Source organism: Alligator sinensis, unplaced genomic scaffold, assembly GCF_000455745.1.
Source record: "Alligator sinensis unplaced genomic scaffold, ASM45574v1 scaffold85_1, whole genome shotgun sequence".
Classification (NCBI taxonomy): domain Eukaryota; kingdom Metazoa; phylum Chordata; order Crocodylia; family Alligatoridae; genus Alligator; species Alligator sinensis.
This window is the reverse complement of record NW_005841891.1, coordinates 2,251,647-2,267,585: the sequence shown is the minus strand read 5'-3', so window position 1 is coordinate 2,267,585 and position 15,939 is coordinate 2,251,647. Positions and strand designations below refer to the sequence as shown.

The 15,939-nt window shown below is 45.0% G+C and overlaps 1 protein-coding gene across 1 annotated transcript in view; it reads left to right on the top strand.

Annotated features, from left to right (window-relative positions):
* The window catches only part of XRCC3 (X-ray repair cross complementing 3), a 36,532-nt gene that overhangs the window by 13,724 nt on the left and 6,869 nt on the right, over positions 1 to 15,939 (top strand). The window contains exon 6 of the mRNA XM_006018048.3: positions 12,864 to 13,018. Coding sequence (XP_006018110.1) covers positions 12,864 to 13,018 — 155 coding nt within the window. The remainder of the gene's footprint in view (positions 1 to 12,863; positions 13,019 to 15,939) is intronic.

Below are 15,939 nucleotides of genomic sequence, written 5' to 3'. Positions count from 1 at the left end.
CCATCAATATTTCTTTCATCCCCTTCTACCGCCTGGTGGTAAGCGATATGCGCCCATAGATCATTTGCATTCTCTACGCTGCGGGTCCCGGTGCGCCAGGGGCAGCACCCGATCAGGTTCATCTCCATCACCGTGCCCTTGGATCCCATCCTCGTCGCCATGTCTCGGACGGCCAGAGCCGACTTGAGGTGGTTTAGAAATTACCCGTTCGTTGGGCGGGCTGGTGAATGGAGAGGCAGACAAAGTTTAATGGTTGCAAAAACTTTACTTACGCCGCTTGTAGTTGCGACGCAGACGGTCTGGTCATCTGAACAACTATGTGAGTTGTTCCAGCTGGCGGGGCGCAAGCCAGTTAATCCGTCCACAGTTTAAGCCGGTGGGGAAAGGGTACGTCTGGGATTGTGCTCGGCGACGGGGAGAAGAATCGATAGGTGATCAGTCTATCAATCAGCTCAGCCGCAAGTCAGATCTCTTTAGAGGCACTCTGCAGCGTGCTCAAAGTTCTCCGACTTGAGCAGAAGTCGCACGAAATTTTAAACGGTTAGCAAGCCAATTACTAGCCGCCACGTAGGAAGAATTTAGAACTGGCCAATAGCGGGACACAAATTTGCATTTGAATGGCGGGAACTCTCTTGCACCGGGGTTTTTCTGTTGCATCAAAACCCTTTACTTTGCAAGAGGCTCTCATGTGGCGGGAAAATTCCATCGTGCCGAGGCACCAAAATCACTGGGTTGTGACAATAGTCAAAAAAGGAAATTGAGTTCTTTGCAACAGAAGATTGCTCTGAAAGTTTACAGCAAAGCTAAATGTTCTGGACACCATGATTTCTTGTTTGAAGGCTTGGCATTTCTTTAGTGAATCAGTGCACACCTAACAGTACTAATATTGAGTGGAACCCCACAGGAGACTTAAAAGGATCTTGCAGTATCCTAATTGAGAATCGCTGTTCTAGATACTCCACAACAGCCAGGTATAAGTATGAAGATACTCAGGCGTCCAGTGGAAACATGCCATTCTGTTGGTTGTGTGGAAAAATGCTTTTATTGGAACAGTCTCTATTCAAAACCACAAAAACTAAAATGCTAATTTCAGTGTGTCTCTTAAAAGTGAGGAAAGCCTCAGCGTAATGGTGAGGTCATATACCAAGTGTTTTTTTTTCCCGTGCAGTAACATTGTTCTAATAGTCTTGTGTCTGTTTAAATTCTGATACCATGCGCATCACTCTGGTATTTGACCACAAATGGAGGGAAGGACATATTTTCACTATTGAGTTATTTGTCAGAGTCACTTGTCTCTTAATTTTACAGTTCCACTCCAAACAGCCTAAAATATTTGTAGTCTTTATGTTCCATGTGAACATTAATGTAGTGCTGCATTTATTCAAATCTAAAACAAGGTTTTTTCCCCCCAATCTACAAAGGGGGGTGGAAAAGCCCCTTGTCTTATATTTGCATACAAGGAAGCCTCACTAAATACTTTGTCTGTCATTAAACTGCTGTGAAAAGCAACATGTGCTCAATAATGGGAACCAACTCTTAAGTTGATTAAATGCAGCCAGCACTGAACGTGACTATAAAACCTATAGCCCATGTGGGCCAAACATACTGATAGAAACTTCTTTTTTTTGTGTGGCCCTTAAAAAAAAAACCAAACAAAAAACCAAACCCTACAAAAAGCCCTGCCAGAACCAAAACAAGAATTGTTCCCCAGAGTGCCAAAGCAAGGCTAGGTTAGTGCAGTCTATCTGCATAAGACCCATCTTAGTGCCCATTGCACTCAGTCCCATCAGTGTGGACTCTTTTTCAGGTTATAGTGAGCTACTACATTGAATATATTTTGACTTCCTCTTCACTCCCACGGTTGAACTGCACTTTTCTTTCCCATTTCCAGTGAGTCCTATTTTTAACCAGCCTCAAATGTCTGGCAAACATCACCAAGCAGGGCCCAAAGAGGGACAGAATCCCTCCATCATCCCCTCTCTCAGCTTGTCACATATCCTTAGTGTGGCCTCTACCCCTCCAGAAATGGGCCCAGGCTAGGTTGCCCTGTGCCTCATCTACATATACATTTTTGGAGGATCCCAGGACTTGTGACAAGAACACCAGTTAAGAATGGGGGGATAATTAGTACATGGATTATTTGTGGGGCCTGTCTGGAGTACATGTACATGTTGAGCTGTGGGGTCACCATGGCTTGAAACTGTTGCCTCTGCTAAGACCCAGCCTTATCAACTACATAGTAAATCAGGAGCCTTTAGGCTTTGGACTAATGTCATGCACAGTTTGTAGTATATATAAGTAGGCATGAAAATGCTGCTTAAAAGCTTGTATATGGGGTAACTATGCTGAAACTTGCAGCAGTTTCGAAAGAGGTAAACTACATCAATTCTGGATGAACTAAGTCTATGGGTACCTGTAATAATTTTCACTGTACGCAAGTTCCTACAGGTATATTTATTTCTAGGTTAGTGTCTGTCTCTTGGGGAAGGAAGAGAAGGTCCCGCCGGGCAGCTGGCTGCACTGCCACAGATGTCTAAAGCCCATTGACCCCACTCAGCCCAGCTCTGACCAGGATGTGGCCTGATGCTTGTCCCTGGTGCTTGTCCCTACCCAGTGTCAGCTGAAGGCTGATGCAGAAGGAGTTGAGGTCCCTGCGTAGTGTGTGCCCCTGGCTTCCAACCATAGAGCTTGACTGCAGTGGAACAGGATCCCAAAGGAGGGAGGGGGTGCTCAAGCCTCACACCTGCTGTGCCACGTTCTCTCAAGGCTGCACAGTCTGCAGAGAACGGCAGAGATGTGGGATATGTGAAACCATGATGCAGGGGGAGCAAGGCAAGGCTCCCTGCTGGCTGAGCTGCAAGGCTCACAAACTTGCTGTGAATCCTAGCACTTCCTTTCCCCCATTTTACAGGGTGCTTTGCATTCATCAGTTTTGGGCTAATGGACCAAATAGCAGTCTTTTTGCCGTGGCCCTGCCCCTTGCTTCTGATTGGCTTAGGGGCCCAATGGCTCCACCCCTTGCTGCTGATGGGCCAAGGAGGCAGTGGTCCTGCCCCTCACCAAGGGGATGTCCTGTATAGGTTTCCCTTGATTTATGCTGTACGTGCGTTCCTGGAGAATGGTGCATAAATCGAATTCACAAAGCGAACCCACTTTACAATGTAACAAATAGGGATAGGTTTCCACCGCGGTGAGGGAGTGAGGCTGGGACTAGGGAAGGGGCAGGTGGAGGGGTGCCGCTTCCAGGGCTGCACAAGGCAGCAAGCAGAGGGAACAGAGCGGCGCTCACCCCAGCCCCAGCTGCAGTGGCCCCCAGAGCGGCTGACACCAGCTGCTGGGCTGCACCGTGCTCCACCTGTCCCCACTCATCTCTGCTCCTGGGCTGTACTGTGCCCTGGTGCAGGCAGCTGCTCCCAGGGCCACTGCGGCTGGGGCTGGGGTGTGTGCTGTGCCCTGTGCCACCCAGGACTCCAATTGTCTACACTCACCCCAGCCCATGCTGGAGCGGCCCCAGGAGCAGCCGACACCAGCTGCCTGTACCACGGCATGGTGCAGCCCAGTTTTGGGGGGACAGATGGAGCATGGTGAAGCCCAGCGGCTGCAGGCAGCTGGTGCCGGCTGCTCCCAGGGCCGCTGCAGCCGGGGCTGGGTTGAGTGGGGCCACAGCCCTTTCCCCTCCCTCCACAGACTTACCTGCTTGGGCAAGGGGCATCTATTCTGACTGCATAAGAGCGAATTTACCTCCCATATAACAAATTATGGGTCTAAATACGCTCATGGCATAAGAGCAAATTTGCATATAAAATACCCACATAAATTGAGGGAAACCTGTATTCTGGAGATGCACCAGTGGCCACCCTAATTATATAGCTCTTGCCCCTGAGTTGCAAAGCGTTAAGCAGAGAGGTGTGGGGCCACTCCAGGCCCAGGAAAACCAGATCCAGGGAGCTAAGTTGAACTACAGCTGCACCCTGCCTTGGGATCTGGCAGGAAGTTGTCACCAGTCAATAGGAGAGGGATTAGGCAGGGCTACAAAAACCCAGCAAAAATGAAAAATGGGCCAGTGGGTTGAACTAGAGCCCCAAGGCTGCTTTGAGGACTAGTAAGAGGAAATGGGAAAGAAGCTGCAAATGCGAGAGCCATTTTGTCCAGAACCAACATGGTTGGAGCAGGAGAGAGGCCTTGATCCCTGCTACGCTCCAAGCACATGCTCCAAAGTCCCAGGGAGATTGTGGAAGAGCCTGGTCTGACTACAGCTGGGGAAGGGATTGACTTTCTCACAGAGGAGACCCCAGCAGAGAGAGAAACTAACTGTTGCTACAGAGCAGGACCTGAGTGGGTTGCACTTAAAAGGCTGCAGAAGTTCGTATGTTCAGTAGGATTGTGAAGTGCAAGCTCTTGTGCCCATGGGGCAGCTTAGCTGTGCACAAAGTGAAGATTCTCACCCCCAAAGAGTCCTTGGGAGACTGTTTGGTGTTGGGGTTTTAAGTTGCACTGTTAAGAGGACTAATGGTGTTATCTGGTTTCTGTGCTGGGCTGGTGGATTGAATGGCAGAATGTTGGTCTGATGCTTAGGAGTGTGAATAAAATATTCTGGTGTGTACCCTCCTGTTAAACTGATATACTGTTGGGGAAACTGAGTCACCACAGCCATATACCCACACTCCCTCTTGCGAGGGTTACAGTTATAATTTTGGAAGGGAACTAATCCTTATACGTCTTTTTTTCTTGACTAAAATGCTACCAATACAGTTAGCAAACCTGAACAGATGCCTTCTGCTATTGAACCTTAGGCGATGTGCTATGTTTTTTTTCAAAAACAGGTGGAATGTGAAGAATCACTCTGGAGTTTTATATCCAGGTCAGTGGACAATAAATAATAACACCTCTCAGGACCAGATTTTTCTTGCCCCGGTTGCTGGCTAATAGGACTTGTCTGAATATATTCCAAGATAGAGTCCCCTGGCTTGCACGTGATACAACTTTGCACAAGTAACAGATAATAATGAACTTGTGGTGGTGGATGGATTAAACTTCCATGGAACTCTGTGCTCAAATTATTGGTTTGTGGTGTTCAGAATTGGTGCTGTTTGCTTTTATTATTTTGGTTACATGTAGCTGTACTTTACTACTGTTCTATAACCTTCATGTCTGAAAGGCTTGTTGAATTTCTGTCTGAGGAATTGTTTTAGCCATAACAGCTGTACCTGGATACCTTTCCCTGTAAAGTTACATGTCTTATTTCATTTTTCCAGACTAAATTCATCTCCCTGGATGAACTGACAAAGCAATAAGAAATTTGTTGTTCTCAGTGAGAGTCTTGTTCCCCTTTGTTGTAGTATATTGTTGGGCACAGAAATGGCTCTGGATTGAAATGAAATGGTTTGTTAATGGGGTTTGATCTAGTTCAGTGATTCTTAACCAGGTTGTAGCAGCACCCTGGGGTGCCTTGAGATCTTTTCAGGGGTGCCCTCAAGTGCCACACTGTTATCACTGTTAGGTGTGCAAACATGATTCACAAGATAAACCCAGAGGTTTCAAATATGAATTCATAGTGTTAAAAACATTCTGTACTGCTGTGGTCTTTCTGAGTTGTTGTTTTTTTAACATAGGAATTCCTCTTTTTGTAGTCAAAATGTGTGAAAACTAAGAGCTGGTATTTTCTGAGGGGTGCCTCAAGTGTAATGAGGGGTGCCTTGAGCTTACAAAGTTTGAGAATCACAGATCTAGTTATTATCTCAAGGGTAAAATTTCTCATTTGAATCTCCTCAAACACAAACATCCCCCTCTGTCAGACAACTGTAGAGAGTACAAAGGACACATTGCTTAAGGCAAGTCTCATTTTAAAAAGCAGATGTTCTCTCTGTAAGCCAATATTCATGGTAAAGCTAATCCTTGTCTTATAGAGTTAGGCAGTTCTGTGCTAATCAGCTGAAAATAAGAACGGTAGCTGAAAAATCTAGGATGTTTGTTCTTCTAAAAATATTCTCGCCTTAAGATGTTTTCAGCACAGGTTAGCATAGCTTTCATTATTGTGAGATACAGTAACCACATTGGAATAAAGAGGCTGCATTTCAGAAGGATAAAAACTTTGCAGAATACCCAACTGATTCAAAGCTATGAATTTGCACAACGACAGCCTGGGTTTTCTCTTACTGACATTTCCTGACCATATGAACAAATATTGTTGTATTTCCATAGCATAGGCCAAATTTATCAGAAGTAATCTGTTTAGGAGTCACAATTTTCTTAGACTTCTTGAAGCTCTTTGAAGCTCCTTTCCCTGGAAAAATCCATAAAGCTTCTGACTTCTATTTCCTACCCCTACTCCATATCCAATATGAAAATGATTAAATGAATTAAATAGCAAAGGGTTGCTGGTTGTAGCTGTGTTGGTCTGAGGACATAGGCAGGCAAAGTTCTTTGAGTAGATGTAATATCTTTTATTAAACCAAGTAAATAGTTAGAAAAAAATTCTTTGCAAGCTTTAGGGCACAAGTTTTCACGAGTCTCCCTATGCCTGATAAAGGATGTTTGTGCCCAAAAGCTTGCAAAAAACTTTTTTCCAACTATTTAGTTAGTCTAATAAAATATATCACATCTACCCAAAGAACCTTGCCTGCCTAAACAGCAAAGGGCATGTAGAGAAGCAACCAGGGAAGGTGATTACCATTGTTTCCTACCCTTGTTTGTTTCCTTATGATTCAGATTCTTTGGGTCATGGATTTTTATGTATCTGGATAGTCTCTAGCATGTTATGGATGCTGCTGTAACTACAAAGTCCATCAAAATAGATTCAGGTGTGTGGGGATTTCTTTTCAAAAGCATCCTTATTCTGATTATTTTCTTTTTTGTGTAGGTTCAGTTTTGTATGTGCAAGTCTTACCAGTGGATTCAGTCAGATCTCAAAATAACAAGACTTCTGTCTACTGATTGTGAACTCAAAATTGCACCCACTCAAACAGATGTGGGGAAAATGCTAGGGGTGCACCGATACATATTTTTTGGGCTAATACCATGACTGATTTTTAACAAGCCATATCAGTTGATACTGATCTGTTTGCTGATATGGAAGCCCAGCACCTTGGGGAGCAGTGTCTGGCTGGTAAGTCTGATGTGGGGGAAGGGGTGGGGAGAACGGAAGGAGTGTGGGGAGGGGACAGATTAAGGCCCCTGCTGTGAAGGAGAGAGTGGGGCTGGGGCAGGGGCAGAGGCCGACACTGCTCAGCCAGGGGAGGAGGGGGCACGGCACACGACAGAGCCGCCAGCAGCTTGTCCAGGAGTGCGAAGAGGGGGAGGCCGCTCCCCCCATGACGTGCACCCTGGGAAGTCATGGGGGGCATGTACCACCCAGATTTGCACCCAAGGTGAAGGTGGGCTGCCGCTGCAGGTTGGGACTGTGCTGGGGTCTTCCCAGCGTGGGCTGGGCCAGGTTGTTCTTGGGGTGGGTGGCAGTGGCGCTGGGAGGGGAGCTATGTAGGGGGCTGCAGTCACCCCAAAATTAACTGTAGCCTCCCCCACAGCACCGCTGCTGCCTGCCCCAAGTGCAGCCCGGCCCAGCCCCATTCCGTCCCTCACCGCAGGGGCCTCAATCTGCACCCCCACACCCCTTTCCTTGCCCTATCCTTCCTCCACAACAGACTTACCAGCTGGACATTGCTCTCCACGCTGCTGGGCTGCACTCCTGGCTGCCTGCATGTTGCACTGCGACTGCACATGCACAGGGCATTTATTGGCGACATTGTCAACCACATCAGCCAAAAAAAGCCGATTGCCAATACTGTCAATTTTCCTTCTATCAGTGCCAATCTGATATGGGACCAATGTATCCGTGTACCTCTAGAAAATGCTGAAAACCTGGCCTGAAATTATTCATTGCTCCTGGAACATAATGGACAGAAATAATCTGGCAGTATGCAACAGCCATTTCTTCACATCTCTCCTCAGCAGCACTTAATCTTTCTCTCTCACCATCCTGATTAGCTAAGTATAGGTAAGCCTGCAAATCCTGGGCAAGATGAATAGAAAAACTGATAAGGAATTCATTTCCTAATCATGAATAAGTGAATAGAACTAATGAAGTCAGTAGACTTTTATGGAAAACATACTGTGTCAAACAAGCCTGATTTATTACTGTACTTTGAGATCATGAATTTGTCAAAGGTAACTGCCTTCTACTGACTTAATGACCACACATGACATTATGATTAAAATAAGAGCTATACAACATCAAAGAAGCATCCATTAAATTGATTACAAATCAGCTAAATGACAAGTATCAAAAAGTGATTGTTGTGCTATTTCATAGCTCAGGAAAGGGCAGGGAGACTTCTTGCTCTCAAAAGGGCTTTAGTGCAACAACTAACACACACACAAAGATGACTGATGGCTTCATATTGATGTCATCATGTCAGCCCTTAGGAAGGGAGTTAGCCCTTACTACTACAATTGTCAACAGGGAATTATCATGAAATAAGGGTGATTGTTGGGTTTTGCAGGGATCAATACTAGGCCTAAGGTAATACAATATTTTCATCAGTAATCTAGCTGTAAATATAAATTCATTGCTGATATAACTGGAAGATAATACAAAGATTGGTATTTCTTGTACAGGTTGGTGTATCTTGACAGGGCAGTTATGTAAAGTGAATCTTTAAAATATGGACAGCAGAACTGTATGCAATATTCTAGTATCTTGTCTTGTGCTACAAGTAGAGGTCAAATCATCTCCTTTTCTACTTCCAGTGTGATTCTGCTGCTAAAAGGACGTGTTTTAAAAAGGATGTTGAAAAATTTGGAGAGAGTGCAGGAAAGGGACGTAAAAATGAGGGTCCATAAAGATGCCTGGCAGTGAGAGAGAGACACACACACACACAACCCAGTCTCTTTAGTAGAGCAGACGGAAGAGTGACAAGTGAACTGTTACAGTGCATAAAGACTGCGTGCTAAGGGCTTTTTAATCCAGTGGAGAAAGATGTAACAAAAACCAGAAGTTGGATGTTGAAGACCAACAAATTCTAGCTAGAAATGAGGCCCACGTTTTAACACGGTAGCTCACTAACCATTGGAGAAAATTACCAAGAAAGTAGGGATTCTCCATCTCTTAATTGTCATAGATTCATAGATGTAGGGTCAGAAGGGACCTTGTAGATCTTCTAGTCCGACCCCCTGCCCTGGGCAGGAGAGAAAACCAGGCTCAAATGACCCCAGCTATGTAAACATCGAGCCTCCTCTTAAAGACCCCCAGGGTAGGAGTCGTCATCACTTCCCTTGGAAGTTGGTTTCAGATCCTAGCCCCTCCCTTCCACTGGGTGTACGCCTCCTTTTTGGCAATCAGGCATGAATGCCCTTGGTGAGCCAGGGGGCCTTTTGGGCACTCTTGCCCCCTTTGCTTCTTGTTGGGATTGTCACCCCTTGGGCTCCGAGTATCATCTCCTTAAGGAACAACCACTCATCGTGGACACCCAGTTCCCCTACTCTCTAGGACCCTAGTGCCTCCCCCACTAATTTCCAGGTGGTCGAGGACCTGGAGTCCCCTTTCCGCCTCTGTGCTTTCAAGAGGGGAACTCCCCAGCCTGTATGTATGCTGTGGATTCCTTCTCCCAAGGTGCAGCACCCTGCATTTGTCTACGTTGAACCCTATCCTATTCTCATCTGTCCACTTTTAGACAGACTACAAATCTATTTGCAGCCTCTCTCTCCCTTCAAGTGTGTCCACCTCGCCCCACATCTTAGTGTCATCAGCAAACTTGGACAGCGTGCTTTCCACCCCCTCGTCCAAGTCGCTGATGAAGATGTTAAACAGTGCGGGCCTGAAGACCGAGCCCTGGGGTACCCCACTGCTCACATCTCGCCAGGTTGAGTACAACCTATCTCTGTTCAAGAAAACAGAGGCAAAGAAACTGTTAAAAATATCAGCTTTCTTGTCTGGCATAGCCACAAGATTACCGTTAGCATCTTGCAGGGGCCCGACATTGCCTGGTGCCCTCTTCTTGCTCCCAATGTGCTTACAACAAAAAGTCCTTTTTTCCTTGATCCTGGACGCTAGCCTGAGTTCCATCTCTGCCTTGGCCTTCCTAATAGCCCTCCTACGCTCACGGGCCGAGGAGGAGTACTCCTCCTTGGTGACAGCTCCTCCCTTCCACTGGTTGTACGCCTCCCTTTTAGTCCTCAGGCATTGCTGAATGCCTTTGCTGAGCAAGGGGGTTTCTGAGCACTCTTACCCCCCTTGCTTCTCTCAGGGACTGTTATCCTTTGGGCCTGGAGGATTGCCTCCTTAAGGTACGACCATCCCACATGGACTCCCATCTCCTCTACCTTCTGGGCCCTTGGTGCCTCCCCCACTAGTCTCCTAAGCTCATTGAAGTTGGCCCTTAGTCTGAAGTCAAGGGCTTTAGCTTTGGTGTAAGCCCTTGACACCCTGCGTTGGATAGTGAAATCCAGCAGGTGATGATCGCTATTGCCCAGGTGGTCAAGGACCTGCAGTCTCCTCACCAGGTCATCCCCCGTGGCCAGGACCAGGTCCAGCAAGGCATTACCGCTAGTGGGGCTGTGCACTTCCTGGATAAGGCAAAGGTCCTGTAATACAGCCAGGAACCTATGCAAGTGGTCAGACCTGGCTGTCTGCTTCTCCCAGCAAATGTCTGGGTAGTTTAGGTCACCCATGACAATGACATCCCTTGACCTAACCGCCTCCATAAGCTGACTGGGTCATCTAACGGTATCATCTGACCTCAAACTCTGTGAATTGTGGCAGCGACTTCTGTGAATCCTGCTGTTAAAGGATCTTTGACAGTGGCTGAGCAATAACCTTGATGAAATCTTCCTTAAGCTGCTGCTCAAGGAACTCATCTGAGGTTGGCAGATGACAGAATACGGTTGTGGTCTTTAAACATTGTGGATCCCCTGCCAAAGGGGAGGTCTGGCAGCTGTCGAGATGTTCCGGGGATTTTGTTAATGTCTTCCAACCCTACCAGCTCTCCACTTTGGGTTGTGGGGAACTTGTAAGGATGAGACCAACTCCAGACACCTGCTCGTGAGAAGCTTGGGGTGCCATGCACAAATTAACAACATGCAACAGAAAAACACCAGACAGAAAAGAAGCTAGATTGATCTGCAGTCAGATCATCTTAATTTAAAAGATCTTGCCATAAAAAAGAACTAGGAAGACACTTTTAGAGTGACACAAAGAGGCATCTGTGGTGAAGGCGTTATCCTGTACTTACTGTCTTCTTTCGGAATAGCCACTTGTAATTTAAGTGACTGAGCTTTTCTTTGCAGTATAACTCAAAATCACTTCATAACTGGACCAGTGGGAGCTGTTTCCTAGTAAATAAGTGAGTTAAAAAATTTACTCAACTACCAGAAACGTAACAGTATGTCTGGCGAGTAATGATCCCTGAAACTGCCTTAATGAGACCAAAAACAATTGTATTGTTCAAAAGTAAACATTTGTGAAGAGATGTTGTTCATTTTTTAGACTGCACAGTACAAATATTACAGCATTTGAATATCAAATCAGTACAGCACTCTCCAGGTTTGGTTTGGTTTTTCTTTTTTTAGGGGAGTTTCTTATTTAAACGGTATTTATTTTAGATACTTATTATCTAAAAATAATAATCATTAAATTAATCATCATTATCACTTAAACTTACTCTCACCTACATATTTAAGATAAGGAGCTTTCCAGATTATCGGAGAAATAACTGGAATTTTTTTTTAACAAAATGTTTGCGTGTGAAGGAACTGGTGGGATGTACATCTCTGAATGAAGACCGCATCGAGGGAGAGTACAAGCTGAGAGAATGAGTTTCATTTTGAACAAAGCGAGGTGTGCGGTCATGCTCATCTGCTAAGGAAGAGTCGTGAAATTGTGTGCCCTGTGTTATGTATGGGGATCTACTGAAATCGCAATTTTGTGATTTTCGTGGAAACTGTGATTTCAGGCTGGCTTCATGAAAAAGCATGGGCTCTGTGCTTTTGGTGGGTTCCCTGAAAGAAACAAACTTACCAAAAATAAAATGCTGCCTGCCTCTGGGGAGCCAAGAGTCCTTCTGGCCACTGCAGCCAGGGAAGGGAAGAGATGGCTGCTGCCCCTCGCTGCTGATTGGCTGTGAGGGCTGCCCGTCATATGACCCTGCCCCTCCCCCAGGTGGTGGCAAGGGGCAGAGCCTCATGACGAACAGCTCTCGGAGCCAATTAGCAGTGAGGAGCAGGGCCACTGGGGGCCCTCAGTCAATCAGAAGCATGGTGGAGGTTATGCACTTACTATGTGCTCCTTCATAGTAAGTTTGCCTTAGCTGATGATGGAGTATAGTCCTTCGCATTTAGTAACTACTGTTTTCAGGAAAAGCAATTCAGAGGGTGTTTGAGTGATGGGTTCTGTCTAAATTCAGGGAGGGATTGATGCAATTTCTGGTGTGCAAAGGGAGGCAAAAGCATGCATCCATTTGTAAAGTTGATACTTGTGAAAGTTAAGAACAGTCAGCGGTATTCATCAGTTACTGGAATAAGATAAACGATATGCAGTATTGTGCATTTTTCATGGGGCACAGCATGATCTGGATAACGAGTTCATTCAGGGCTATTCCTAAATGCTAGACAGCTGCTATGCAGTCACTCCGGAAGTGTTGTGGGCTAGTGGAAATTGCAGAGAAGGTTTTGTGAAACAAGAGGTTGTCTACCTTCTATGAGCCAGCAAGCGTGTACTTAGAGCGCTTCCATTTAACAGTGTTAACATTATGTGAGAAGTTTTTCTCTAAGAAAATACTTCCTAACCTGAGGGTGTGGTGTTAAAAACAGAAAAAACTAAGTTTGCATGAGAGCCATTGTGTAACGTTAGAGATCATGTTGTTTGATTGCAGGAGCTGTCTACATTTGTACAGAAGATGTTTTCCCAAATAAACGTTTGCAGCAACTGGTTGATCAACAACACAGACTGAGAGCAGAGGTTCCACGTGAGATCATTCAGAAAATAAGATTTGGAAATAGCATTTTCATTGAGCACGCAGCAGACCTAGTAAGTATCTGCGCAACGTGTTTATTACTCAGAACACTAAATCGGTTAGTGGGGATGTTAACTAATAGTTCAGGGTCCTGACTGAGGTAGAAGAGCTCGTAAAGACTATAGATAATTAAGGTGATTTGCTGTGAATGCCAGTTTCTTAATCTCTTCAAACTGTAGAGATTGATGCAAGTGATAAGAGGTTGTCTCGTACCGAATTTCGTTTTGACAAGGTTAGGAGATATTTAAAGACTAGTCTGCAGCTTTTTACAAAATCCAGTGCACTTGCTGTAGCGTGCCAGAAGCATCCTTGTTGTTTGATTTGCATTAGTGCCTAGAGAATCCAGCACCTCACAGATCCATGCACTGAACAATACATCATAAAAAGATGGTCCCTGTCCCAGATAACAATGAGATGACCTGGGTCAACTGGATAAACAGTGGCCGCATTGAAAGTGCATGCATATTGGGGTGGGGGCACATTGTAAATATTGTATTGGAACTGAGTTTTAAGGATGTGTGTGGGACAACTTGCATGATTTAAAACTAAACATAAGCTTAGTTTAATGGTAGGTAGCCTGCTGGGCTTAGTGTTGGAATATTAGAAAGAAAACAATTGTACAGTGTCATCGCTTTTTAAAATCGCATACAAATACAGCTGAATATTTCTGTTCCTATTTATTCTTGACAAATCCAAAGAACTCATCTGCAAACTGTATGTGCTTGTTATCGTTTCCATTGTTTGTTCTCTAAACTGCTCTGTAATAAATAGCAGACTCCAGGATAGCAAAAGGCAGCTATTTTTTTTACATGCATACGATTCTTATAAAGTAAGGTGAGAGGCTAAAATTACCAAGGGCAAGAAAAGGCTACAGACAGTGACTTTGCAAACAGCAATTAATACCTACAATAAAGGTGTGAAATAAATCACAGCAATTGCACACAAAATGTCGTGATTTTATTTTGATGAGTCAAAAGAAAATTTTAATTCCTCCTTTCTGTGTTTGCAAAAGCTCTTCTGAACTTTAAAAAATGTAGCTTCAACTGTGAAGTTTGTTACCTCTGCTAAGACTTAAAGAGACTCGAGTCATGTTTAAATCTTAGGAAATCTGGAAGTAGTTGCTGAGCGCTTGATCCTATATTGGGACATATTAACATAGGTACCCTGTCCTCAGGTAGAACACCTTTGGAGGTCAGTGAGGGTCTGCATTCAGTTCAGGACTGAGACCTTCCTACTGAAAAAAATATTCTGCTTTTATACTTACCATTCCTTAGGAATAATTGTCCTTAGGAATGATAAGTAGAGTAACTGACCTTGTTTAACACACCATCTGTATGGAGAAATGAGTGATTGAACTTTCCTAGCTCAAATAAGCTTGCTCATATATAAGTTGTATTAGTTAAAAAGTTGCTTGGGAGAAAATTACTAGTCTTTTTATTTAATGCTCCATGGCATTTAAAGATACAGTTTAAAAAAAAAAATCTAATTCCTTTAAAAATAGGGCCATTTTTCTACATCGAAGTCTTAGAAGCATTCCCAGTAATTTGCTTATGGCCACCATTATGTTAATGAACTGTTATGAATCATTATTATTTAGTCTTTAACATATCTATCTAAGATGATTGAGTTCCTTAAGTACTGTTTGTATGCCCTGGTAAACCCTCCCATATTCATGAGTAGCATATCAGAACATAGCATATTTTTGGAACAGGGCATCATCTTTCACTCAGTGGGGAATGTAATTTATAATGTTCTCTAAGGGGTAAAAGTACAGTTGTTAAAAATACTAGAACAGGAATTTTTATCGTGGCTTGGTACAAACGTAAGAGCACACAGTGCATCATAGGTGTTACTGTGACCTATGTTCTAAATGACATCCTCACTCAATGCTGTTTAACCATGCAACTGGTCCAGCCCATCATGCTATCCTCTTGTGGGATATTGGTAAAGTCTTAAATATTAGAGGAAGTCTGCATAACAGCAGATGAGAAAACAGGTTGTGATAAGAGATGCATAGCTCCTGAGCACCCCCAAAGGTAAAATGTTACACACATTGGTAAGGCAGGCAACTCCCTGAGAAATTGTAAGCATTGAAGTAGAAACCTGAATGGACAGCACATAAATAAATGTACCTATTGTGACAGTTGCTCCAAGTGTTGCTTCTCCTCTTGTCCCCAAATGGGTCAACTGCTGCTATCTGCACCCTCTGTAAAGCTCTACTTGTTTCCTCAGGGAAAGGTAAGTTGCTATTAAAAGAAATCCAGCTCAACTTCATTACCTGCCCCATAAAATGGAACGATCCTCATTTTAAGGCAGCGATACATGAACAAGTAACTGCACGGTAAAAAAGGCTGAGGTTTGCACAGCTGCTCTGTGGTATTCATCCATGTGCATTTTCTTCTTCCACTGTGATATGTGACAGTAGCTTGGCCCTCAATAAAAGCAGGGTAAGTGGCTATGAGTTAGCTTCTTCATGGGCTGGGGACAGACATTTAAAAAGCCCGAGCCTAAATTGATTCAATCTTTGCAGTTTAGTCTAGCCTGCAGAGATTGAACCAGGTTGCAAGTGAATAGATGTTCTCTTTTCATTTCAGAAATGCGGACACATGGCTGCAGTGGCTCAGGCCAGAAGCCCAAGGGCGCTAGAGCAGGCCTCCCTTCCCTTCCACGGGAAGCTGATCTGGGAGAGGAGGGCATGGCCAGGCCCGGGCAAGCCTGAGTAAGACTGAGGAGGGGTTTAATCCCCAGCCTAGGCCTGCAGGGCTCAGGGGGTAGGGGAAGAGGGAGAACTCTGCCCACCTCAACGGCTTCCTGACAGCCGGGAGCAATCCCAGCACGCAGTGCTGCCTGGCCCCAGAGGGCAACTCTTCCCCCTCCTCCCTCTCCCCCTCTGCTGTAGGGCGGGGAGCGGGGCACTGTTCAGTGCTGGGGGGGA